Raw genomic sequence first — 26,842 nt, forward strand, 5'->3', positions numbered from 1 at the left:
CATTACAAACATGTGATGTACTACTGTGGAATAAACAGAATAAAAGGTGTCTACAGCAGTAATAGAAATTATCCATATAACACTGATGTTCTGATTCTGTAGAATAAATACTTTTACTTTTGATACTTTATGTAAAATTTGCCAATAATACATATTTATGCATAGTGAGGTGTTTTCTTTATGCTTTATTGACACTTTTGCTAAAGTAAATGTTGTTCTTGTTCTTGTTCTTGTTTGTTTTTTAAATTTCACCACTCATCATTGTCAACTAATAGTAGATTTTTAGATTATAAACACATAAGTACATAAGCAATTCTTCCTCAGAAGTACAGAAAGGAGTAGACATCCTGAAAATGCGCAGCAAGAGGCTGTCAGAATTGTATGTTTTAATGAGGTCCAGAGTGGAAGATTGAAGGAAAGTTTGTTTGCTTGTCTGCTTGTTTATATTGGAGGTGGGGGTCCTCACGGTTTGCCTTCGTGTAGAAGTCACGGCACACCCCTGGTGTACAGGATGATTTATTTGACACTGGAGTTTCCCCCATTGGAGTTTAACTTGGGTTGACGGTGACATCTAGTGGTAAAGATGCAACAACGTCAATTAGACGCTGCACATGCTGTAGTTTCTGAAGATGCCTCGGTTTTTATGTTTTTTGAGCAAGTGCATTTCATGTGTTTGATGCAAAATCATGAAACAAAGTTACTTTTTGTATTGGCCTTATTATTATTATTTTTTTTAAAAGCCAAGCCCTATGATGCAAACATGAGCATACCTCCCAAACAGGTTGATCAACAAGTGATTGTTATTTTTGTTACTGCATATGATAAATAGCCTAATATTAACCTAGGTGTATCTACACCTTGCAAAGGCACCATTTAGTTCATTACCTGTTTTGATTACAACAGCGGTGTAACTCATAAACCAAGGGTATAAAGTCTACTGTTATTAACTTTCACTGTGCCCGTGTGAGACTGAGAGCAAGCAATCAGCTGACAGAAACAAGAAACAGTAAAGGGATTTAGAGACATAAGAAACATGAAAGGCTTAAGGAGCTCTCTCTTATGTGTTGCTGTGTATTAAAGAATGGATAGTCCGACGTGTGCTCTCTGCTCTTGTGGACCTGCAGGCACCTGTTTTGTCTTCTTTCACCCTTACCTGCTGTGTGACTCAGATGTGGCTGTCACTTCGGAGACAGGTACTGTGACCTAGAACAAAACATAGATCTCTGTTGCATCCATCTTTTTTATTCACTCTGAGATCCTTTGTCTCTGCCCCTTTGTACAACCTCCTCCAATGTCCTCTCTTTGCCAGGCAATGTAAGGTAGAGCACAGGTTAATGAAGATCGCAGTTGGGCAATGAATTATGCATTGGTACCATGTTTGCAGGTAGCCACTGCCAAACACGTGATCAAACTGCACACTGATCTTTCTTTGTTATCATGTATTTGATGAGGTTGACTGCCAGGCATATTATTAAACCATACATTTATTAGGGTTAACATACTGCAGTAAAAAATTCTTCTATTTATTAGAGCACTGGAGAATCAAATCAAAACTACTAAATACCACTGAGTGAAAGAAAGTCATGCTAGCATTTAATTATTGACGTTTCTTTAAAATTGTAGCTATTTTGACATGAAATATTATGTAAAACTTGTTACAAATAACATTAAGGAAGGTTTGGCTGTTTCAGGTGCAAAGCCTTAATTAACATTATTAGTGGCACCTCTGTTTACCTACCATTTTCATGTAGTGAAAGAGGTCTGTTTATGTAGGTGGAGCCATTGTTAACTGCTTTGTGTTTTACTGGGTGGTGCAAGCTATGACCTCTGTACAGAATCTTTTGCAGTAAATGAACTAATGCAGTGCCAAGAAACAGTATTTGCCAGCTTCCTGATGTTTTCCTGTTTTTTGCACATTTTTCACACTTACATTTTTCACGTTATTAAACAAATGTTTATACTGATAAAAAATAATCTTAGTAAACCAAACAAAATGCAGTTTTTCAACCAAGATTCTATTTATTAAGGGAAAAGCTATCTAAGCCATGAACTGACTGTGATAAACTAGATTTTCTGGAAAGCTGAGTTCAGTTTAAGTAGCCACATCCAGGCTTGATTACTGCCAGACCTGTTGGGTCAAGAAATCACTTAAATAGAGCAAGTCAAAGTGGAGTAGGCTAAAAGATTTAGAAATACAGCACTTACTGCCACAATCTTAAGAAGCAGGTGAGAAACAAATTCATTGACGTCCCTCAGTCTAGAAAGGTTTACAAAGCCGTTTTTAAAGCTTTGAGACTCCAGTGAACCACGACGAGAGCCATTATTTAAAAATGGTAAAAACTTGGAACAGTAGTGAACCTTCCCAGGAGTGGTCAACCTACCAAAATTACCCCAAGAGTGCATCGATGACTCATCCAGATCACAAAGAACCCAGAAAAACATCTAAAGAGTTTATGATTCAACAATAAGAAAGAGCGTGGGAAAAAATGGCAACCATGGGAGAGATCCAAAGAGAAAACCACTGCTGACCAAAAAGAAGTCAAAGGCTTGACTCACATTAGCAAAAATCATCTTCATGACTTTTGGGAAAATATTCCGTGGCATTACAAGAAAAAGAGCTGAACTTTTTGGAAGGTTTAGATTTGGTTTCATTTGGTGTAAAACTAACACCGCATTTCATAATAAGAACATAAAACAGTCAACAGTCAATCATAGGGCTGGTAGTGTGATGGTCTGCTGATGCTTTAGGCTTCAACGACTTGCTGTAATTGCATTTACTGGAAACTGTTAATGCTGTTGTTAACTTGATGATTATTTTCTCTATTTCATAAGGCCTGGTGCGAGATAACAAGAGATAAAAAAAAAAAAAACATTGGCTGAAAATGACTTACAGTTTGGGTACAGTCTGTCAGAAATTTGTGAACTAATAATTTATTTAGGTCAGCCAATCGTGATTATCGCTGCATGTGGCGTCATCGCCTCCCAGCCAATGGCGTGACCACGTCCAGAAACGGGGCACCCACGACGTAAACCTTGCAAACATGGCGACGCTCCGAAGACAGTACGGAGATTGGAAATACGACCGATTTTAACCAAGAAAATCACCTCCTCTTCGCATGTTACAATGTGGTGGGGTTAGCCAGAGCCGCCGCAACTTACAGCCTTTTAGACGATGTTTGCAGAGGTAAGTTATCTCCCGTGAAAAAGTCTCGCGCGTGTTGGTACAGTAGTTTGTGGCTGACATAGCTAGTTAGCTTGGAGCAGCTAGCGCCTAGCCCCGCAGGTAAACACGGGAGCCGGGAGAGAGGACTGTTCGCTGCCGCTGTGTTTTCACAAAGCATGTCAGCTATAAGTGGCAGTCAGCGCGGGATTACACCGTTAACGCTAAGTTAATACGACGGGCTTAGGATATCCGCACTGTCAACACTGCGCTGGAATTAGCTCGACACAGGCAATGTCGGTACTCTGCGTTTATATTATGAATGAAGATACTCACAAACGAATTTCTACATTACAACGAATACAGGTGAGCTGGGCGTTAGATTGGCTGACGGCTAGAGAGACTAACTAAGGAAAGTTACATTTTTGTATCGGCGCAGCTGCGGTCCACTGTTGATCAATCTGCATTGGATGCAAACATTTATGTCGATAATAAACGTGTTGCGCTGTTACACCTAGATGCAGACAGTGTGAATGGTGTGGGAAATCAATTTTCAGGCATTAATGACTGATGTCAAGTTGAGATGTAGTGGATAAGCTTGTCAGTCATACCGGCTTCTTCCCTCCTTTCATACACATCTAAACGGCCTAACGCAGGCTTGTCTTGAAATATTAATAAAGGCCATTGTTGTTGATCAGTGGTTGCAGAGATTTTTTTTTTTACATCTCACGGGATGCCCCCCAGTTTAGCGACCTGAAAGGACAGCTAAAAGAGCAGACTGCCCACCTCATCTGAGCTGCAGGTGAGGTGGGCAGTCACGTGTTACACTTAGTTGGCTTAGTTGCTATTTGGAAATGTTAGTCTCTGGTAACCTTAGTAAGAAATCAATGAAAGATATCGCTTTGTTTTATGTAGTCCTTTGTAGTTCAGTTGCTTCTGTGAGTGAGTGGCCTGTCTACACAACTTGATCAATTCACCTTTGTATATTGAGTTTGATGGGAGTGCACGTGTGCTCGTCCACAGCCACACAGCGTTATCTCTGTGCTTTTTAGCACTTGCTAAACCTCGTTAAGCTCCCTTAATCAAAGCTTGGTAGATATTAAGTCCAGCATGCTGTCACATCAGGCCTGCTAGTGTATCTCCTCTTCCTTCTACGTGCTGTTCAAGTTGTTTCCCTGCCAAAGAGGCTCACAGCTCTCATGAATTAAGCTCTGTTCAGACCTGTCTTTTCATCCAGATATATGTACAGTGTGTCTAGGTCATGCCGAGACACGACGCAGCTCACATGATTCATCAGATTTGGAGTTGTTAACAGTCATGATTACTGCAGCGCCTCGATAAGGCTTAAGTTCAGTTCCCACCGCATGCTCATTGGTTGTGTGTTACAGTTTCAGTTCTAGTTGGGTTACTGCCAACCTGATGATCGCTACTAGCTGAATACATAATGAGTATAAATAACCAGTTATTGCCTTCCTGGAGCTGCTTCTCACTGGAAGGTGAAAAGTAGCAGCTGGGGACACTGTTTGTGACAGAGGAGGGGTGTGGCTTACTTTACCCTCCCCAGGGTAATAACAGTATCAAACCACAACTCAGGGGAACTAGACAAAACAAGCTGGACCATTTGCTCATTCAGTTTTCAGGGTCATTAGTATGCTGTTATTAATTTGTAATAAAGTTCAAATCCTGGAGAGAAGTGAACTACAACATTTCTTGTCCTCTCTGGAAATTAACATCATTACTACTTCTGCCTTTTTGATCCTAAGGTTAATATAGCAGCTCTTTGCATTTCAGTGGTCCTGGTGGATTAGGCCAGCACGATCAGTCAGACCCATTTACTTTCTCTCTCTCTCAGGCATGATCTCCCACAGGAGAGCTTTAACGGGCCTAGTTAACCTTTCACCTAATGACTACACTACCCAGGGTTTGCAGCTAAGCACTTGAGGACTTACATTGATCACAAAAATAGAAATATCCACCCTTGAGTAGTTCTTCATGCGTGTGTGTGCACGTCCATGGTGGAAAGTTAGGGAAAAAATATTCTCAGACACACTGATAAGAGGCTACGTGTGAATATCTGAATGTGCCTGGAGTCAAGGGCATCCAGAGCGTTCTTCAAAACACACTGCCTCTGTGTGTTTTACTCCTTTTAAATTCTAGATTGTCTTCTACTTCTTTGTAAGTAAATTTGTAAGAAATATTAAAACACAAATATATAGATTCATTTCAAAATATTAAATTGGTTATATTAAAGTTTAGAAAATAAAAATATGTCTTTGTTTGAAGCCTAGTAAAGTCCACAATTATATTTTTGTATTTGATCCTTGGCCAGCATATTCACACAGGTAATGATTTTTATCCCTGAGCATCCTTTCAGGATGATGAAGCAGGTTTTGACAGATGTTTTTAAACATGTCTTCTGAAATTCTCTTTGAAGCCATGCTGTAACATCCAGCCACTAACAATTTGAAATGCATGAGAGCGGTACTTCAGTGCCCATCTGCATCTGTGATCTCGCCCAGTGCCTTTAATACTGTCACTTTTGTGTTAATGAGTGTCTGTTTAGTGTGTATTGCATAAGGAATTGCCTAGATATTCAGATGTGAGGATCCCTGATGGGCTTGGGTGTTAATCACTGGAACAGATGGTTCATGTTTTAAGCCCTGTGTAAGCTGTAATGACTCACAGTTATCATCTCTTCTACAGAGCCAAGCCTCCACAGTCTCATCACACAGTCCTACTGATAGCGTGCACATTCACTGCTGCTTACTAGCACCACTGACGTCAAACATATACTTGCATTTCCCTTTTGAACTACATTCAGTCTCTTTCTCAGGAGTCACAGAATTTTAAAGGGTGTAATTGATCAGACTGTATATGCTTCAGTACGTCTAAAAACACTCTTTCTCATAAGTGTACACATTACTTACCTTTTGTGTTATTTATTAAAAAACATGTTTAAGATGATTAATAAGATGATTTGCCTAACTAACTGCTGGATGCTGCAGTAAGCACAGCATAGCTTGTGGTTTGCTCTGGTGAGTACAGTTACATATGTCCCTGTTTTGGTCCTATTTTAGTATAGACAAAGCACAACACTTTACACTCTGAACCAGCTGGAAGGAAAACACAAATAAATATTATATGTATCTAGGAGCTGAAATGCAAATGAAATGCTTCTAGCTAGCTTCAGTTACGTCTTATGTTGGCTCCGTGTTGACAAGCTGCTGTAGTTTAGTGAAGCCACTTGATAGGGAGGCACCTTCACCAAATACAAAGTCAGTGGAAAGTTGGTTGCCCCTCCACCGTGGGCTAAATTTAGTTGCACTCTGCCTTTATTCAGATGTTAGTCACAAGCATTAGCTTTGCTAACTTTGGACCCGGATCTTGTTTAGCAAAAATCTTTAACAAAATCCATAAGTTACTACTACACCATCACACTGTTAGCGTGTGTGATGGTGATGTATTATAATTGTTCTTTACTACCATCAGGCTGAGGATGTAGATTATGGTAGTAAATATGACTTTGTTGGTTTGGCAAAAAGTTTTCAAACTCTCCTGAAAATGTACCTGCTTGGTTCCCTGTGATGTAAGTGTGGGAGGAAATTGAACAACAGTTCAGACTGTTTCTTTGTTTGCACGGCGGTTTAATTTGGATCTCCTTTAAATGATAAAAGGATTCTGGCTGATATGTTATAGTTCTCTTGGTTGTGTTAGATATCAGGACACGTGGATCTGTTTTTGATGGTCACATTTTGTGGCAACCTTTCTGAAAAGCATTCCTCTGTGTTGCTACACTCCTAGTTAAATTGTAATAATGGATCTCTCTGCTGGCCAGCCCTATTTCTCCTCCCAACCCTGCAATCAGTGACTTTGTTCTCGCCCTTTATGACTTAAGGAAGAGGGTTAGTCTAGCCAGTTTGAACACATTCTGCAGCCTGGACTTCAGTTTATTCATATAAGTTTGAGACATTTTATTATAGTCAATGTTCGCAGTAGTTGATTTCTTTACATCCATATAGATCAAAATTGTGCTTTTTATAATAGAGGCAAGAAATTGAGGAAAAGGTTGGAAATTGTCCTTCCTGTGTTTGTGTAGTCAGTTAAGGTGTTTCAACAATAAGAAAAACTGCAATGTCTTATGCAACCGAGATAGTGAAATTATGTCACCCTTGGTACAAGACAGGGTGAAATATAGGGTGGAGAACTGCATGTACCCAACAGGGTTATTACACTGCATATAAATGTCCTCTAATACTTCCTGCCTCTCCCATAACCACATTTGTAAACAAAGTGACAGGCAGGTATGCAGCATTTATTCCAAGGCACTCTCAAAGATCCTGCTGTTCTGTTAATGTGACCCATATGTCTTGGCCTGCACACTGTCAGTGCCTGTCTAGTTGACTCTGATGAGTAAGCAACATCAGGGTCAGAAGGTCCTCAGTGACAGCCATCAGCCTCAGGTTTTAATTTATCCTATTTACTGTGAAACTAGCCTCAGCTGATGTGGTGAGGAGGGACGTCACAAGTTCACCTCAAGTCAGATTTACTTATGTAACACTATTCGTGCGCATATGCGGTCCAAAGTGCTTCAGAGTAAGACTTTAAAAATGCTTTGCTTTAAGATCTGAACCAGTACTAGTGAAGTTATTGTTTCAAATTGCCCGTTATCAGCTTTTTCAAACCTGATCCAACTGAGAGGCTGTGTTTGTTCTAGTTTTATCTGCTCCAGTTCTGGACCAGGACAAACAATTATGGCCAGTTTTAATAAAGACGTTCATGCTGACAAGGTCAAGTCAGCAAGCAAACCCATCTGAACAATAGCAACCAGTATTAGACTGCTTAAATTCATAATCTATAAATTCAGAGATATTGTATGAAGCAAGTGGGCATTGCATTCTAAAATGTACATATTTCACATTTTTTTAACATGAAAAACATTCATAAACATATTGGGCTCTGTAGTAGACAAAAAAGAGAGTTGTACATTGTACTCCTCACTGAGCATTCCTGCGTCTAGGAACTTTGCTTTGAATGAAAAGAAGCTTCATAGTTGTCTTTAAACCTATCATGACTCAGATGTTAGGATACCTGTCCCTTTCTTCTTCTTCTTCAGGCCTGTCCCTGTGGGGACACCACAGCAGATAATCTGCTTCCATCTCACCCTATCCTCAGCATCCTTTTTAGTCACACCAAACCTTTGCATGTCCTCCTTTACTGCATGCAGGAATCTTCTTCTTTTCCTCCCGCTTGGCAGCTCTGTATAAAATTTTAGCATGTTCAACTCTGCCACCTGCAGTTCGGTCTCCTGTCTTTTTTTTCAGTGCAGCCATCTCCAAGTCGTACATCATAGCAGGTTTTTATGACATCGCTGATGTCATAAAATTCACTGGCTCTTTCCTTTTTCTTTTTAATTTATTAATTTAATTTATTAACTTATTTTTAATTAGAGTTCTGCCATACAAACAAAAATGTCAGGCTGAAGTTTGAAATATCCTCCTGTTTCCTCTAATTACCTCGTAAGTACACCTTGCAATAATGTGTGTACACTTACCTGTGTGCTCTGGGGCTGCATGTGCGACATCAAACTATAGCGAGACAGATTAAATTTATTATGAATGATATTGAGTAATGCATCAGTGGGGAAAAAATACCTCTCTATTGCCTATAGCTCTGACCATTGTTGGTCCTTAACGTCATAATCTGTCAATGCATCACAGCAGCTCCTCCACAGTAGCTTGAAGCTTGATTTATAGTCTTGAACTCCTCCATCGAGCCAATATTGCAGTGGGCAATGTGCTGGTGTTTGTGTATTCTTCTGCTATTACAATTGTCACAAACGTAATGAATATTGTGCGGTTTGTTTTGTTGTCGTTGTTTTAAAACTGAAATGCATAAAACCGGTGACACCAGTGCTAATTAAGTTAATAAACAGATTGGTGCCTCACGGTCTTCATGGGCGGTGGCTGTAGCTCAGGTGGTAGAGCAGGTCTTCTGCTAATCGGAAGGTTGGTGTTCATGCAGCCTGCATTTGTTTGCATGGCACAATATGCTTGGGCAAGATACTAACCCCAAGTTGCTCTCCAATGTGTCTGTCAGAGAATGAATGTGCGTGAATGAAAGCACTTACATAGAAAGAGCATAGAAAAAAGTGATTGTGTGAATTGGTAAATGAGTCAATTAGTAAAGTGCTATGATGAGTAGAATAGTGTAATATAAGAACCAGTCCATTTACCGTAGATATAGCATATTTTTACTCCTAAATTATAATGGTAACAAAATGTGTAACTGGATATTATTGAAAGACCTAACATAGCTTTCATATGTGTACTTTTCACATCAGGCTACAGTGTAGAGTGTACATTTAAGCCAGTACTGTAAATTGAGGTTCATTGATTCAAACATGTTCACTCCTCTTTTATCATCATTTATCTAGATCACCGATTCTGTTCATAGTTGTTATGGCGTAGTCAAGTGGCGGAGGATTTCCACTTGGGTGGTCTCAGAATCTCGTCTCTGCTTTTCGCAAATGATGTGATTCTGTTGGCTTTATCAAGTGGTGGCCTCCAGCTCGCACTGGAGCAATTTACAGCTGAGTGTGAAGCACCGGGAATGAGAATCGGCACCTCCAAGTCTGAGGCCCTGGGGCAGACCTAGAACACGCTGGAGAGATTATGTCTCTCGGGTGGCCCCCGAGCACTTTGGTGTTCCCCCAGATAAACTGAAGGTCTAGGCTTCTGTGCTTGGACTGCTGCCCCCAGAACCAGGCCTTGGATGAACTGAAGAAGATGGATGTTTGGATAGCTAAGTTATCTTTTAGCGTTAAGCAAGAAAACTGTGCATTTGCATGTCTGTGGAGCCACAGATTACTCTTCATTATTCTTTTCATTTGTCCATATGCCTTAATAGTATTTGGCACTAATTAGTAGGGCTGTGTGATATGACCAAAACTCATATCCCGATATAAGACATCTGTCGTCCGATAACAATATAAATCACAAAGTTTTAACATTTTTTGTAAATTCTGTGAATCTCGGGCAGCTCGTCTTGCGTGAAGTGTTTCCAGCTGGGCGTCGTGTACCTGGAGTCGAGTGTTTTAACCGATGCATTAAAGGATGCATTTTTAGACATAAGTTGTAACGGCTGCCGTTTTCTTTGTGAGTATTTATTACACAGCGTAAAAGCCTGTTCTAACGTTTGAATCTAAGGTTTATTTTTCAGCACCTGACGGCTCTTTTTTGCTTCTCATCCGTAAATACTCTGCATACTCTTTCACGTGATTCAGTTTATTTTGAAAAGTCTCATCAAGATCTTGAGCTTTATTGTGAAAGGTTTATGTGGAACATAAACAAGCAGACACGCGATGGTTTTACCGTCGTTGTTGCTAACGACAACACATAAAAACAGGCGCGTGTCTGTCCGTAGTGTGGTTATATGAAATATGAGCAAAAGAGAGAACTTTAAGAAATTAATATAGCCACTACAGTGACAATCAAAACAATGAAAAACATTGCGGTAAACAGTTTATTTTGCGACACCACAAAACAAACGATAGCATAAAATGAAACGATAGATGTTTTTATATCGTCATCCGATATATATCGTTATATCGAACAGCCCTACTAATTAGTCTAGCTCTGTATCTACACAGTAAACTGACTGGCCTCTGTTTATGGATGTGACACTGTTGGCAGCTAGTCTAATGTGTGTCATCCGACTGGTGGCAGTCGACTGTAACAGTGAGAACAATGTCTCAGTGTCCAAAGGAAGCTCTGTGTGCTCCTCTCTGGCTCCGTCACAGGATTTGTTTATCTAAGGAACTCTAACATGAACGTAAGGCAGCCGAAGATCATCACCACTGATCGTGATGCCTGTCAGTGACTCTATCTGATGGCTTCACAGTGAGAACATTTTTGGAGGCTTTTTTTTCCTTGAACATTTAAGGATCCTTGTATAAGCAGCTGTAACTCATAACAACACATTCACAGCTATTTTCTAAGGTGCCGCGGCCTGGTTTAATATGTGCAGCAGACCCCTCCTGAGGTTTCATACCTGCTATCATGACCTTAAGCATACACTTAGGGGACATAACTTATCAGTATAGCTTGTGTTTTCATTTGTTTTGTTTTTTAAAAAGCTTCTTCTGTACCTGTTAATATGATAAGGCTAAAAAAGGAGATACTCAAGTAACTATGGGCTAAAGTTGGAGCTGGAAAAGGGTTGAAACGAGCTCTGTTTCCTGTACTGACAACAACAGGAACACCATAGGATGTGATTGTACAGGATTATACACACACACAGTTTCTGTCTGACACTCTTTTATGTAATGTCTTCCTGCGCAGACATCTCCCTCCCCTCTGCTCTGTGGAGGACCATTAATGGTCATTATATGTGTTTATAGAATATTATCATCAGTCTAGCTGAGTATGGGGTGAATTGAATTGTGTATTGAGTATGTGTTTTTTTTGTCTTGTGTGTTTCAGGCCAGTCTGTCCATCTGGGGATGGGGGGGTCTTGGAGTTGTGCTGTTCCTCGTCACTTTTGGACCCTTTGCCATATTCTACCTGGCCTTTTATATCTTCTGCTTCATTGGAGGGTGAGCAGTGAGACGTTTGAAGCCAATCTAACCTCTTTAAGCTTCACAGTTAACCACAACACATCAGGAGCTTGGCTCATAAGTTTTTTGCTGATTTCTAAATTACATTTCTGTTTTGCAGGGGCTTTGCGGTCACTTTGCTTTATGGAAAGATTAACTCGGAGAAACACCTGGAAAAGTGCGAGCACTCGTACTTACCACCCACACAAATTGGTATACTGAAGGTAAAATACACGCACTTCGACCTCGCCTGTGCAAACAGATGACCCGGCCTGCCAGATGTCACGGAGGTCACTAAAGTTTTCTCTGATTACTTTACTCCTGTCTCACTGTGGGTTATGTTTTGTCTCTTTCAGACGTTGGATGAGATGAAGCTGGAGATGAAGCCTATAAAAATTGACAGAAGACTCACAGGCTCGAGTTTCATAGATGAACCACTACAGCAGGTGTGTGTTTATGTGCCTGTCTTTGTGATAGGTCTTGTGATTCCCTGTACATGTGTTTCATAGGTAGGGAAGCATAGATGACCAGTTTTATCGTATGGCATACAACACATGGCCAAAGCTCTGTGTCAGTACTAATTGTATTCATTTCTTTATAAGCACACCTTGCCCCTTTCATTATGTCACTACCACAGCAAGTGCATGTTTACATTTTATAAGATGATTAGCTAATAATTTGCAAGAAATTGGTTGAGTTTTGATAAGTATTATTTTCTAAATTCAAAATTTTATATTACTTGTAATGCCTTGATAGCACTGCCTTTAAAGGAGCTGGGTCTAACTTCAGAAAATGACACTCATGATCATTAAAGCTTCTTTTCCACTAGCATCTACTCAACACTGCTGGACTTTGCTCTACTCAGTTTTGGTTATTTTCTATTAAATTTGAGTACCACCTCAATGTAGGTAGAGTTGTTACAGCAAGGTGGCCCAAACATCCTGCGATGTCATTTGATAATTACACAAAAACGGAATACATGAGGATGTTATACGTGCTGCTCGGTGTATGGCTTTTTGTCAGACTTCCTAAAATTAGAGAGCCAAGGAGGCGGCATGCATGTCCATATTCCTCAGTGCCAGGTTTGATTCTTGTGAAGGAGTCATGATTCATGCAGTGACGCCACTCCATTCAGTCTGTTGATGTCACATTTTTGGCTCAGCTCATTACATTAATGTCTCCAGCCCACTAAAAAAAGGGCCTATTATTACCTGAGTGAGACTAAGTGTCAAAAATCATTATAAGGAATTACATACAAATTAGCCCAAAGGCAGTTACAGGAAACTGAAAGAATTATGGTAGAACACTTTTTTTTACTTGTTTAACATTCAGACATTTACAATAAAAAGTTTTAGCTAATGTGGGTTTAAGAGAGGTTTAATCAGTGCCCACCCAGCTAAGAGTGGGCAGTGCACTTGTGATAATGGGACAGCAGCTACAGGGAGAAGCTTAGAGAAGGTCCCTGCCTGACAAATGCTAATACTCCAGACTTTTTGGATTCCGGCTCCTTTAAATCTCTGTCTGACCCATCAGCTCAGCTGGCCCAGGTCAGTGACTTAATGGCATCAGAGAGAAGTACTGGCTGTCAAACACTGCATGACCCAGTAACGTCTGCATTTCAGGTGTTTTCTTCTGTGAGCTCTGTGTCTTTCTTGTGATGTATTGTTTTGTCAGAGCAAAATTCATTTTTCCAACATGCCAAAAGCAGGAAAATGTGACATGATTCAATTATAAAATGACTTAATTAAATTATTTTGTGTACCAGTGTCGTGCTTTGTAATAGAAACCATGTTGGTGGTACATGTTTCCAGCGGCATTCTTCACATTAAGCAGAATGAAGCTCCTCCGGTGTTGTTAAACGTTTATTTTCTGGCACAGCTTGCAATGTTTTGTCTTTATTTCCCCAGTTTTTATATAAAAATCCTTACATCTGTCACACAGTGACTTTTTCACAGTGAGATTCTTTTTATTGTTTCATTAGACAACTAGTCTGACATCATTGGAAACTCTGTACGATTACACCAAAGCTCTTTGTGTAATTTGTCCTTTGTAAACTGTGGACATTGCAGACTGTGACATGTGAGACATGTGATGCAACAGTGTTTGTACTGCTTTTTTTTTTTTTTTTAAACTCATCTTGACACATTTGCAAGTTGATCGTCTAACTGATGGTTCCTATGCAAGCATTGCAGAATGGAAAGAACGACTTTGTGGCTTGTGTTTATTAGTCAGTTTCTCTTTCCATGCCGCTCTGTGATTACCACACTTGCAGCAGAAAACTTTTTAGCACGTCCTCAGCAAAGCGGTGTGGCCGGCAGAGTTAAGTGCAGACACAGCAGTTAGTGCCGGTCAGATGACGCTAACGGCTCTAGCATGGCATCTCCTCTCCCCTTGCCCGTTTCTAGGAATTCTCATTTATCTTTTCAGTTCCATGTGAACCTTGAGATCTTGCACAGAGAAATGTAAAGTCGCACAATGCTGAATCTTGCGCCCTGAAATAAATGTGTGGTCACTATTTTCTGACACATTGTCTGGGCATTTTTTTCCCTCTTGTATGTGCTCACATAAGCACTTTTTTCATTAGTCACAGCTCCCTCTCATCCTGTATTGCACTGATTCATATTGTAGCTTCAGCTGATGGGACTTCCACACCCTTTCGTTTTAAAACCTGTAACTTTTTACGTGGTTTATACTTGGCATCCACGGCTCCAGTCAGAAACATTGCTGGTGTAGTTTTAGTTAGAAAAGTCCTGGTTTGTGTTTTATTGCAGAATTGGTGTCCTTTTTTTTTTTTTTTTTTTTTGGTAAATGATTTCGCAGACAATCGTGTCATCAAGGAATTTTAGTGTTTGATCTTATCAGTCAGGTTGAGGTTTGGACTTTCTCTGACTTTCTGTCCTGTTGCATGACCCAGTTTGATCCAGGCTTAAGTGGCTTAGTTGTTGGACAGATGACACCTTTAACCAGAATACTTGGGCATGCAGAGGAGTTCACGGTCGACTTAGTGGCTGCAAAACAAGCCAATATCATTACCCCTCCACCACTGTGCTGACACATGGTATGAAGTGTTTGTGCTGATTTGCTGTATTTGGTTTTCGGGGCCAAATGTCTCCACTTTGGTCTGGGCTGTTCAAAGCACATTGTTCCAGAAGTCTTGTGGTTTGTTCAGATCCAACTTTGCAAGCCTAAGCCTTGTTGCCTCACATGGCACTTGATTAGCAGCACCTGGGTGTTACTGACCCTCAATAGCTATGAAAGCAGTAAAGTTGTACTTAGTTTTTGGCAGCTGTGAAAATTACCTTTTGCACATGACTGCTTGTTCCCTTTACTGTAGCAATATATACAGTTATTCACATTGCAGTCTCTCCCAATCTCTTTTATACCACCAAAGCCCTGTTTTCTACCAACTGAGGGGGTAATGTGGTCTGTTTGAGTTCAAGTGGCATAGATATTGTCATCAAAGGGTGAATAAAACTGTATCTGTATCCATGTACTCCCATCTGTGCATCCTTAAGAGAGTATAATCCCGAGCCCTATACTTACAGTAACACTTTCATCTCATTTTTGAATTAAACAAAGAAGTCTTCAGTCTTCCATTAATGTTGTGTCTCTGTAATGTTTTGCACAAACTGCTTCCTGTTTACTCAGCTCCTGTGTAATTGAGCTGTCGTGAGATTTCTGCTTACCGGCAGTTTATCAGTGGAGATTATTTCAGAAAATGTGATTAAAATGGTCACCTTGGCATTTTGACTTTTAATCACTGTTCTTATCTACTTCCATGTTTGTTCGATGAATCAGAGGGTTATCCAGGTTTGTGTTGACAATTCAGTCAGATCCCTCTCTCTAGTTCTCACTTCACTCAGTCTGAATTGTCTTTACAGAATTTTGCCTAACTCCTCACTTTTTCCTTATGTGTCTTTAGGTGATCCAGTTTGCACTGAGAGACTACATCCAATACTGGTACTACACCCTGAGTGAAGATGAGTCCTTCTTACTAGAGATCAGACAGACGCTGCAAAATGCCCTTGTCCAGTTCTCCACACGGTAACACACACACACACACACACACACACACACACACACACTCAAACGCATTATATGTCTAATATATTTAGCAAAAAATCAAGCAATCTATATTTTGTGTATATTTGTATGCAAAGGTCCAAAGAGGTGGACTGGCAGCCTTACTTCACCACTCGCCTGGTGGACGACTTTGCCACACATTTACGTGTTTTCAGAAAAGCCCAGGATCGCCTCGGTGACAGAGAAGACAAACTAAGTACGTGCATACATCACGCTCCCTGCACTTATTAACGTGTTTGCCATGTCTTGAGAGCTGTTTTAAGAATAGTGACGACTGTAACTAAATAGTGATTTCTGAACAGGGGACATAACAGATGATCTGATGGAGTCTTTCTTTGAGGCTGAGGTGGAGATGGAAAGGAAGATTTGTCGAGATGTTGTGTGCACCTCACACAAAGATGAAGAAGGTAAACACGCCTCTGTTTCTGGCCTTACATTTCACAGTTATGAGGAACTTTTTTGTTCTAGCTTGTAACCCTGTTCTGCATGTGTGTGTCAGGGTTTCTTCGGGACTTGTGTGAATTGCTTCTGTACCTGTTACTACCTCCTGGAGACTTCCACAATAAGAATATGAGATACTTCCTAAGGGTGAGTGCATGAAAAAAAACTAGTGTGAGGTGCAAATAAGAGATAAAAAATGCATATGTATGCCATTAACCAGTGTTTGTGTGTTCATCACAAAAAAGCCACATGCCAAATGCTGCCATGTTGGTTGCCACGGCATCCCCCTGAATGTGCTGTACAGTGACATGTTTGTAGTGTAAATTACAGCGAGCATGCCTGGAAATACACTGTGGTGTGTTTTTTAGGAGGTGCTAGCGCGTGGTGTGCTGCTTCCTTTGATCAACCAGCTGAGTGACCCAGACTACATCAACCAGTTTGTCATATGGATGGTGAGGTTTAACACCACCCCAAACTGTCCAAGAAACAGTTTAATTTAAGGGTTGGGAGACCAAATGAGATTTGGTGCTGGTGTTTGTAGCTGTATGTCCTGTTTTATGTGTAGATCCGGGATAACAGCTGTAACTATGAAGCCTTCATGAACATCCTGAAGTTAACAGATAAGCCTGCTGAGCTGGAGGCCGTTAGAGACAAGGTGCTGGAGGAGCTGCAGTTTCTCCGCTCCCTGGACACTGCTGGAGACGGTGGGCGCTCGCTTTTTTCTTTCCATTTGCATCAGACACACACACTCAAAACTGATTGTTTTCATTCAGTAACTACAGAATGTTAATTGAAACAGCACACTGCTTTCCTCTTCTGCCCTGATGGCTTTTTGTTTCTCTGTCCTTCAGACATTAACGTGATCAAGAACCAGATCAACAGTCTTCTGTTTGTGAAGAAGGTGTGTGAGACCAGGATCCAGAGACTGCAGTCTGGCAAGGTGAGAAACTGCAGGGGAGTAAACATGCATCGCACAGCCTTGTCTGCACAGGTGTCAGCTGGTTTTGCTCAAAGTCCGCGTTGGTTATGTTAATGCTTTGCTCTCTTCTTCTTTACTTATTCGGTTCCTGTGTTGTGTAGGAGGTTGATGCCTTTAAGCTGGCAGCCAACTTTGGAAAGCTGTGTGTCATCCCGCTGGATCACATCCTCGTCCACAACATAGCCCTGCAGTTCTTCATGGGTAAGTGCATCAACACCTCACGTATCACATAGACGCCAAAGGTCACTGTAGTTATAACTCTGAACTTTTCTGTTAATCATATGTTTTTTAAAGCCCTAACACATGAATGTTAGGGCTTTAGTGTAGGACTCCAGCCTCTGTTTTTTTTTTAGACATGCTCTTTTGCTGTCGCTTATGTCGGTGTGAGAATCTTTAAAGGTTGGAGAATTCCCATTAGCCTAAACATAATGACAAAAACAATACAATACAATACAACTTTATTTATAGAGCACATTTAAAAACCAACGATATACCAAAGTGCTTCACATAAAAGAAAATAAAACATAAATACTATAAGACCATAACAAAGTACCAAATGTGCTAACAGGTCAATGTCACTAACACACAAGAATAGCATAAAATGCATATCAAGTAAAAACATGTTAAAAGCACAAAGCCATAAAAGATATGTATAAAAGGGAAAATAGAGTAAGTGTAGGAATCAGATACAGGCATTAACGAGCAGGAAAGGCAAGGTTAAATAAAAAGGTTTTTAACCATGATTTCAATGATTGGATAGAATCGGATGCGCGGATGGCAATAGGAAGGTTATTCCACAAATCGGGTGCAGCCAAGGCAAATGCACGGTCACCTCGGTTCTGACATAAACGGTAGTAACCAGACCGAAAAGCAGCGCACATTTCAGTGCTTTATTTCGGTGCTTTTTTTTTTCCTGAGATGTCATACACTTTGGATTCTAGCCAATCATTTTACCTTTCCGAGGATAGTAGGCGGGCCCAGGTACGTACGTTCTCTTAGAGCAGAGCTACAGATTAAAAATGCCCAAGGCGAAGCGGTCAAAAGTCTGGCTGTACTTCACAGCAAAAGATGCAAACTCAGCAGCCTGCAACAAGTGCTTTAAGATGTTACCTCCTTTGCACAGTATCACCTGGAATCTGATGAAACACCTGGCGACGCATAGCGTTTTTTTAAAAGTCGAGAAATGCGCCGTATTTTTGATACCTTGCTGCAAGACCTCACACCGAGTGCGGGTGTGGTGCCTGTTATCGGACCCGGAGTTAGCAACATCCCCCAAAAACCCGAAGAGGAGAGTCCTGGCCCCTAGCCCTGTCAGTGTAGCAGAAATGATGACGGATGATGATGGCAGCAGCAGCCGTTCTTCTCTGCGTGAGTAGCTTAATGTTGTTCGTGTGTAATTTACGTTGAGTAGGCTAACCACGTTATTAAATTAATGCACGTAAGGTGAACTAGCAAACACCGTCGTAGTTACATGCAGCTGTCTTCCTGTTTGATGGCAGATGCTCCCTTCACCCTGGCAAAAAAGGCTAAAATGACCAAAGAAAAAGTGGAAAACAGTTAAACATGAGAGGTTTTTGGACAAAGTTTGTGTTCTCCATTCTTTAAGCACCGGTTCGAGCACCGGTTTACGCACCGGCACCGTTTCAAAAGTAGCGGTTTGGCACCGGTATCGGATAAAACCTAAATGATACCCATCCCTACTCTAGACTTCAGCTGAGATCTTGGCTGCACCAAGAAACAAAAACAAAAGCATGCTAACGTTTATGCTGCCTAAAATGTTTTAATTTGTGACACAGCATAGGAAAAGTCAGAATGAAAATCCCACCTGTGCACAAAAACAGCCAAGCAATGCTGCAATTCTAAACAGTTGGACTCTCCAATATCTCCAATATCATAACTTCACCGTCTCCAAATGTCTCTTAGAACTGTCTGACAATTGATCAGTGTCCGATCCATAAACTGTCAATAAATCACTCGCCTTTTTTGCCCCAAATGCTCAATCAGCAAACACTCAGCTGTGAGTAATCTAGAAATTTTGAGGGAAAGACATTTTGTGCTATAGCTTGGTTTTCAAATGCCGTGTAACATTTTTGTACATAGATCAAAGCAAAACTCAAAACTAAACAAGTAGAAGTTTGATATCATAACTTGATCTTTAGAAACGAGGCTGCCAGAAACCAGAGGCTGCCAAAAATACTGAGTATAAAACTTACTGGCCGTGATTGCCGTGTATGTATGTGTAGCCAGAGTCTTAATCGTAAGCAGACACCTGTGAGTATATCATATGCATCATATGATTTAGGAGACTAAATGCTGTCTGTCTGTTGACCCAGACTTCATGCAGGCAGCGGGGGCCCAGGCCGAGCTGTTCTTCTGGCTCACAGTGGAGGGATACAGGGTGACGGCGCAGCAGCAGCTGGAGGCCATGCAGAGCTGGCAGAAGGACGGCAAGAAGCAGCCTAGTGACACTAAAGGGCTGCTGAAGGCAGCTGCACTGGGTGTCTATGAACAATACCTCTCTGACAAGGTAGCTGAAAATGTCATGCATCCACAGCCTCCTCCGATATTTTAAGCCAGACTCATTTCAGCTATATTTTACACAGTGTCTGAACTTCTCTTTTAGAAACAGGGACGTTTATTTATAGATAAATTTAAAGAGCTGTCTTTCATTTCTGTAGTTATAAATGTGAAAAGTTAACCTCTTTGCTCTGTCTGCTCTAACAGGCGTCCCCCAGGGTGCAGGTGGACGAGGCATCACTAACAAGGCTTGGGGAGAAGCTACGGAAAGACGACCCCACGCCAGAGATATTTGATGAAATCCAGAGAAAGGTTCCCCCCTCCCTTTGTTTTTGTTTTTTTTTCCTGCTTGCGCTGCATTTTCCCTCCCAGTCTAACAAATACTACTGCTTGTACTTTACAACAGGTGTATGACATGATGCTACGCGATGAGCGGTATTACCCGTCCTTCAAGCAGAGCCCTCTCTATGTCCGCATGCTTGCAGAGCTGGACATGTTGAAAGAGCCAAGCTACCGAGGGTCTGACGATGGTGATGGAGAGTCCTTTAATGGTTCTCCAACAGGAAGCATAAACCTAGTGAGTCCTTTTCATTTAATATTTATGGGTTATCTGTCTGTGCTGTTTATTATTATTAGTTTATGATGATTTGTTTCCTGTGATTTCAGTCTTTGGATGACTTGCCCAATTCCTGCCATGATGAATCTATGCACCTTCATGCCTTCATCTCTGACACAGGTACGCCAACCGAGTGGTTTAGTTTTATATTCTTCTAACATGTTGGATTGTGTGTGTGTGATTTTTCTTTTGGATATTGGGTATCTGTTACTTCCTTTTAGTCCTTCCCTGCATGTTTTCTATCAGCATTTCACCTCTAAGCTCGTTTCATCTGCATGTGCCTGCTGTTTTGTGCCACATTGTTCCAGTATTCTTTATTTCTATCACTCCATTACCTTCACTACTTTTCTGTTTTTCCTTTTTCCCCTCCTCCCTCCCTCCCTCCCTCCCTCCCTCACCTTTCCTGCCATTCTGTTACACTTTTCCTCCCTTTTATCCCATTCATACACACTTTTCCCCTCTGCTTGCTCTTTTACTGCCCTATATTACACCTGCAACACTTCCCTTTTGCCCACTTCCTGTCTTTCCGCTGCTCTTTTCAACCCATCCCCCATTTTCCAATTCCCTATGTTGGATGTATTACCGGATCGGGTAGCTGATGCTTGTCTCCCCGGCTTCTGGGGTGCTGCAGGGGTGTGCAATGACCACGGTAAGACCTACGCACTGTACACCATCACTGTGGTTAGACGCAACCAAGATGGCAGTGAGGATGCCTGGAAGACCTACCGCCGCTACTCAGACTTCCATGACTTCCATATGAGAATCACTGAACAGGTGTGTGTGGGACTTAACTCTATTACACCACTTTTACACGGTTTAAAGTAAAAAACAAAGGCCGGTGGTGCCTGGTGGCTGACGTGACCGTATCGCCATATTGACGGCACAAGAGAAAAAAAATGTTGGAGGCAAGTTTGTGAGCCTAAACGTCAGACTCACTGGAATTACTTATAGACACACTGACCTCATTATTTCTATCATAGAAACTTTGGCCTGGCATCCAACATTGTTACGATAAATGTAAACGTGACAGAAAATAAGGGAAAGTCATCAGCTGCATTTTCTTCTTCTGAGTCTCAGTTTGTAATCTTGCTCTGCTTTAGTTTGAGAACCTGGCATCAATCCTCAAGCTGCCAGGAAAGAAGACCTTCAATAACATGGACAGAGACTTCTTGGAGAAGAGAAAAAAAGACCTCAATGCTTACCTACAGGTAATGTTGTTATGTGATAGTTTATATATGTTATTCTTTTTTATTGTCATGCATTTTTCCTTCCATTAATAGTTCTTGGTGCGCATTTGTTGCAGTTGCTGCTGAACCCAGAGATGGTGAAGGCCTGCCCAACTCTGATCCCTTACGTGTATGACTTCCTAGAGAACAAGGCCTATAGCAAGGGCAAAGGAGAGTTTGCACGGAAGGTATTTCCTTTTCTCAAATGCAAATACCTGTTTAACTGTTGTGCAGTTTTTTTTGTTTTTTATTTTAATTACTACATATATTATAGTAGATGTGTAGATATTGTGTTATAACGTTTTAGTATGTTGGAGAATCATTCATTACTGATCAGCTGTTTATTCACCATGTGACTGGCATTTTGTCTATAAAGTACATTTTCTGCTTTTGTTTTATTCCCCCATCAGATAGACACATTTGTGAACCCTCTGCGGAGCTCCATGAGAAACGTGTCCAATGCAGTAAAAGCCTTCCCAGACAGTTTAGCAGAGGGAGTGACCAAAGTCTCCGATAACATGGGCCGCATGTCAGAAAAACTGGGTCAGGATATCAAACAATCCATACTGAAGGTAGAACCGTTTAATACTGCAAGTGTTTTGAGTTAACGTTGTGAAGCACGGGCTTCGCTTGATCCTCTGTAGTCGTTAATCTAACCTCTGATTTTCCCAGGTGCCTCCAATCCTCCCCAAGTCTGAAATCGACCCTGAGCACTGTCGAGTCTCTGCTCAGCTCGATGACAATGTGAGCAAAGTCCTTCCAAAGTTTTCTTGAAATGCCTCAGAGTACAAACATCGGCTCATCAGTTAAATGTGATGAGAAACTGCTTAAAAAGTTCCCACTAAAATGAGGATTTGAAAAGCTTTTATCCTTCTGCCATTATCTTTGCTGTTAGGAATAACCCTGTAGATTTTAATTCAGCATTCTTTGCGTTGACATGTCTCTGCAAAAGTCTCTGATGTGAGTCAGTGTGCTGCTGTTTCATTCCTTTAACCGTGCTTTAAATTAAACTGCTTCCAGGTGGATGATAATATCCCACTCCGGGTAATGCTGCTGCTGATGGACGAGGTGTTTGATCTCAAAGAGAAGAACCAGTGGCTGCGCAGGAATATTAAGAACCTTCTGCAGCAACTCATCAGGGCCACATATGGGGACACAATCAACAGGTGAGTGTCACATTAAACCTGCAAAAAAGACTGACATACAGTTAAAGGTGGGAAAATGTTATCACTTATACAAATAGTAGTTTGAAATATTTAAAGTTTGCTTCTTTCTGTAGGAAAATCGTAGATCATGTGGACTACCTGACGTCACCAGAGCAGGTGGCAGATTACGTCAAGAAGTTCAGGTAACTCATCGCCTTTTGTTTTAAAGACCTCTGATTAGTCAGAGGAGTACTGTATAACTTTTAGTGCTCCGCCTCCGAACAGGGATTCCTACTGGCCCAATGGTATTCTAGCTGAGACCCCGCCCCGCCGGGACAAGAACATCCGCATGAGGACACGAGTAGCTGCCAAAACCAGCCTTCTGGGAATCATGCCAGGTGAAAACACACACACACTCACACTTTATAAAGCTAGCACCTAGCCATAAATAGAGACAACCACATCTACTTACTCATTATCTTTGAAGCATTCATACTTAAAATGAAAAGCAGTTCTCAGTCCCTGCTTGTCCCACTGAATATGGAAGTAAAAGCTGTGAGGAGGGAGGAATCTGTGACATCTTTCTGGGTGTCACCAACAGCTTTTTAATAAAGGGGTTTAATCCACTGCTCTTCTGTGTACTACCACTCCAAACTATGACAAACAATTTCGATGTAAGACGATATCTGGTATGTGTGAAGAAACGATTGAAGTACAGCACAATAGTATTCTAGTTTAGGAGTGAATCTGGAGTAAGTTAGTGAGAACCACCCAGAGACTGACCTCTGTATGATTTGTCCAAGTCTGCTTTTAAGAAATGACTGAAATGAACTCACTGCCCCCCTCTTGTGTCCAGGCGGTATAAATGCTGTTTAACCATCATTTGTTCAATAAGCTAATTATGAGTCAGCGCACTAGAATGAGGCAGAGAAAGCATATTGGAAAACTGCAAGGGTGACATCAAACTAGACCATTTTTGCCAGTTACACACTTTCCTTGATGGTTTGCACCTCTGATAAAGCACAGAGCTAGAAATATATTTGTACACAGAAAATACAAGAATTGAGAGGCTGTATTATCAGGTGTCTATGTGAAGGTAGCCAAGCCCTAATGAGGTGCAGTGAGGACATCTGTATGACTCATGCTCACTTTTCTTTAGTGCCATATCTTTACTTTGTTTCTGCTGTCAGACTAAAAATTCCAGTAATATTAATGCGAACCAAAGGAAAGGTGGAATTCTTTGCAGTGCTGTAAACTCATACAAAAAATCAATTTCATTCAGTTTTAATTATTAAGCGCCAAATACCTGTCGCCTTAAAAGTAAAGATGCTGAAGCGTTAGAGAGAACAATAAAAAAACAACAGAAAACTCCCCCTGAGCAAGCATTTGGTGACAGTGGGAAGGAAAGACACAGTTTTAACAGGAAGTAACCTCTGACAGAACCAAACTTGTTCACGCTGCTGATATCTACGTCTCCCTCCCCCTTCTTCCTCAGATGAGCTGAAGCACATCATCGGAGCCGATACCACGAGGAAGGGCATCCTCCGCGTCTTTGACATGTTTCAGTACCAACCCATGAACCGTCGCCTAGTCTACGTTTTCCTGGAGGGCTTCCTGGAGACCATGTTCCCTCAGTACAAATTCCCCGAGCTCTTTGTCAAGCTGCACTCCCGTTCGCCACGCATCCATAGATACAACCAGAAACTGAAATCCACCTCCCTCAAGAGGTGACAGGAGAGGACAGAGGCAGCAGGACAAGGGCCGATAAGATACACAGACTTGAGAGCTGAGGATGTGAGTGGCAGTGGTGGGGATTGATATGACTGTTGTTGAGGGGGGTGTGTGTGTGTGTGTGAGAGAGAGAGAGAGAGAATTCTGCCCTTCCTCTTCCCTCACACATTGCTGAAGGTGAAATCACTCTATTTTATCTGGCTGATTATTTCTGTCAAGACAGAAACGAAGGATGTGTAACACTTGGACACACGCGCAAACACAAATCTCATAATTTGCACCAAGACTGAACTTGGCTGTGTTTTCTTTTTAGTTCCCCTGCTCCATTTGAGACTTTTTTTGTTGTTGTTGTGTTGAGCGTCATTCTGGGCCAGCTGATGCTGCTTTATCATGGTCCAGAGAGCCCAACCACAGGTATCGTTGTTTTTAAACTGCAGGACTCAATAGCATTAGACCCACACCTTGCCTTACCTTCCTGCTTCTATCTGTTGGCCAGTGCGGTCCTCCTCCACGTCAGCGAAGTGGCCGCACAGCTGTAATCAAACCCACCCTCATGCTGTAGACATCTAAGCTGCAAAAATCACTTGCAAACTGTGTTTTCGCAACCAAAAAACGTCGATTGCACTGGGTTTAAGAGCCGCTGTTTTTAAAATGTGACAAATATCCTTTTTTTTTCTCTCCTCAGCCTCAGTGCTTGTCTTGACTTTCTTCCACCCTTTCTCTCTCTCTCTCTCTCAAGTCTTAGATCACCTGTACTTCCCTCGATCATCCAATCAAAGAACCCTTTTTAATGCTACTCTCATATCCTGCAGCAACCAAAGCTCATGCTGTTCGTATGTGTGTGTACTGTTCTGACATTGGGGAAACATTACTGTGTTTCATATCACGCAAAGAAAAAGAATGCAACGTTGACCTTTAATGACCCTTAAGGTGAGGCTGTGACGACACACTGAGGTGTGTTATTGTCAGGAACTATTCAAGAATGTACTCTCTGGTCTGTTCTGTATCTGGCTTGAGCAGAAGTCTGTGTGTGTGTGTGTGTGTGTGTGTGTGTGTGTGTGTGTGTGTGTGTGCGTGCGTGCGTGCGTGTGTGGTTAGCACAAAGATGCAACCCTCTTCTGTCAGAAACTGTGCCAGTGTGAGCTAGGGGAACCAGCCTTAAGTCTATATACAGTGTACACTGATCAAGAGATGCACGCTAGAGGTAGCTCTCCTTCACATGACTGAACATAACAAGGAAATCAGGACAGAGATATGGAGATGTGTCCCTAACCACCTTTGGTCAGAGGAAAAACGACTTGGATTTGGTGCAATATTTTTTTCTTTTCTTTAAGGCATGTGCATTTTTGAATCATTGTATTACTGAAAATTATTTTAATAGTAGAAAAAGCGAGAGCTCTTTTCCCAGAGATGTCCTCTTACCCCCGACAACTTAACATTCCGTTGTTATAAAAGTACAATGTTTAATTTTACAGACTTGTTTTATAAGTCTGATTTTTCTTTTTTAGATTTGTTTCTTTTTTTTCTTTTCGGTGTGCAGGGGGTTATTTTCCCCATTTATCCCCAGCTGACTCTTGCAGAAATAATCAGAGATGATTATTAGACTGTGGCGGGGGGACAGCTACTTCAGAGGTGGCCTTGAACAACTGCTCTTTCTTTCATGCATTGAAGCCTGTGAAGTGTGAAAAGAGGTTTGTTATTATGAACTGACCGCTGAAAAGACCCCCCCCCGGGTGAGACAGGTTCACAGAAGAGCTGTGTCTTGTGACCACTAGAATCACTACTAATAAGCACTTACTGTAGCAAGTGTGGGAGTCCCACTCCCCCATTGACTAAACGGCGCCCCATTCTGCTGCAGTCATTGGACGGAAACTTCCTCGTCTGCTGTGATTTGCTTGCACCGAGCTGCCCCGATGGACTCTGATTGGCTGAGCAGGACAACATGGCTTGGACTGGACTGGAGCCTCGCTTACTGGGAGGTGAATAATGTGTCCCTTATGATGGCGAAGGCGGTATCACCTTTAACTTTCTGCACACCTCTCCATACAGGAAGGCTCATGTTTTTTTTAACCCCAGTATATATGAATATGATAATGAAAATTGTGCATATCTGTGTACAGTATGTGTTAATAGTGTGCCTAAATGTACTGTCAACTCTATTTTCATATTTTTCTTTAACCTAAAAAAAAAAAAGAAAACATCAGGATGTCATGATCATTTTAAGCAACTGAAAAATGACTTTAGGGTGTTTTGGTTTATTTTGGCATCATGCTTATCAAAATTTTCCTTGTGAGCATTGTGCTCAGAACAGTACAACACTAATAAAAAGGTAACTCCGACTAACTGAACAA

The 26,842-nt window shown here is 41.3% G+C and overlaps 1 protein-coding gene across 4 annotated transcripts; it reads left to right on the top strand.

Moving 5' to 3' along the window:
- The first annotated feature begins 3,011 nt into the window (after window positions 1–3,011).
- On the top strand, window positions 3,012–26,842 carry snx13 (sorting nexin 13). Of its 4 annotated transcripts, none has more exons than XM_085262462.1 (25): window positions 3,012–3,184; window positions 11,641–11,753; window positions 11,875–11,977; window positions 12,110–12,199; window positions 15,676–15,797; window positions 15,914–16,032; window positions 16,139–16,243; window positions 16,336–16,424; window positions 16,646–16,729; window positions 16,843–16,981; window positions 17,129–17,217; window positions 17,358–17,457; window positions 19,590–19,783; window positions 19,981–20,085; window positions 20,180–20,350; window positions 20,440–20,509; window positions 20,985–21,163; window positions 21,490–21,597; window positions 21,693–21,803; window positions 22,026–22,187; window positions 22,288–22,359; window positions 22,636–22,781; window positions 22,895–22,963; window positions 23,046–23,158; window positions 24,256–26,842. In XM_085262462.1, exons 1-25 carry the CDS (start codon window positions 3,173–3,175, stop codon window positions 24,489–24,491), a joined length of 2,901 nt encoding a protein of 966 aa, XP_085118588.1. In that variant the 5' UTR covers window positions 3,012–3,172; the 3' UTR covers window positions 24,492–26,842. The 4 variants fall into 4 exon arrangements, with proteins under 4 accessions (XP_085118588.1, XP_085118589.1, XP_085118586.1 ...); XM_085262463.1 differs by having other exon boundaries at window positions 21,021–21,163; XM_085262460.1 differs by lacking the exon at window positions 3,012–3,184 and adding an exon at window positions 3,402–3,526.

This window comes from Mchenga conophoros, linkage group LG22 (assembly GCF_057382185.1).
Source record: "Mchenga conophoros isolate Kocher_MC1m ecotype Shallow Benthic linkage group LG22, M_conophoros_male_GT1.1, whole genome shotgun sequence".
Classification (NCBI taxonomy): domain Eukaryota; kingdom Metazoa; phylum Chordata; class Actinopteri; order Cichliformes; family Cichlidae; genus Mchenga; species Mchenga conophoros.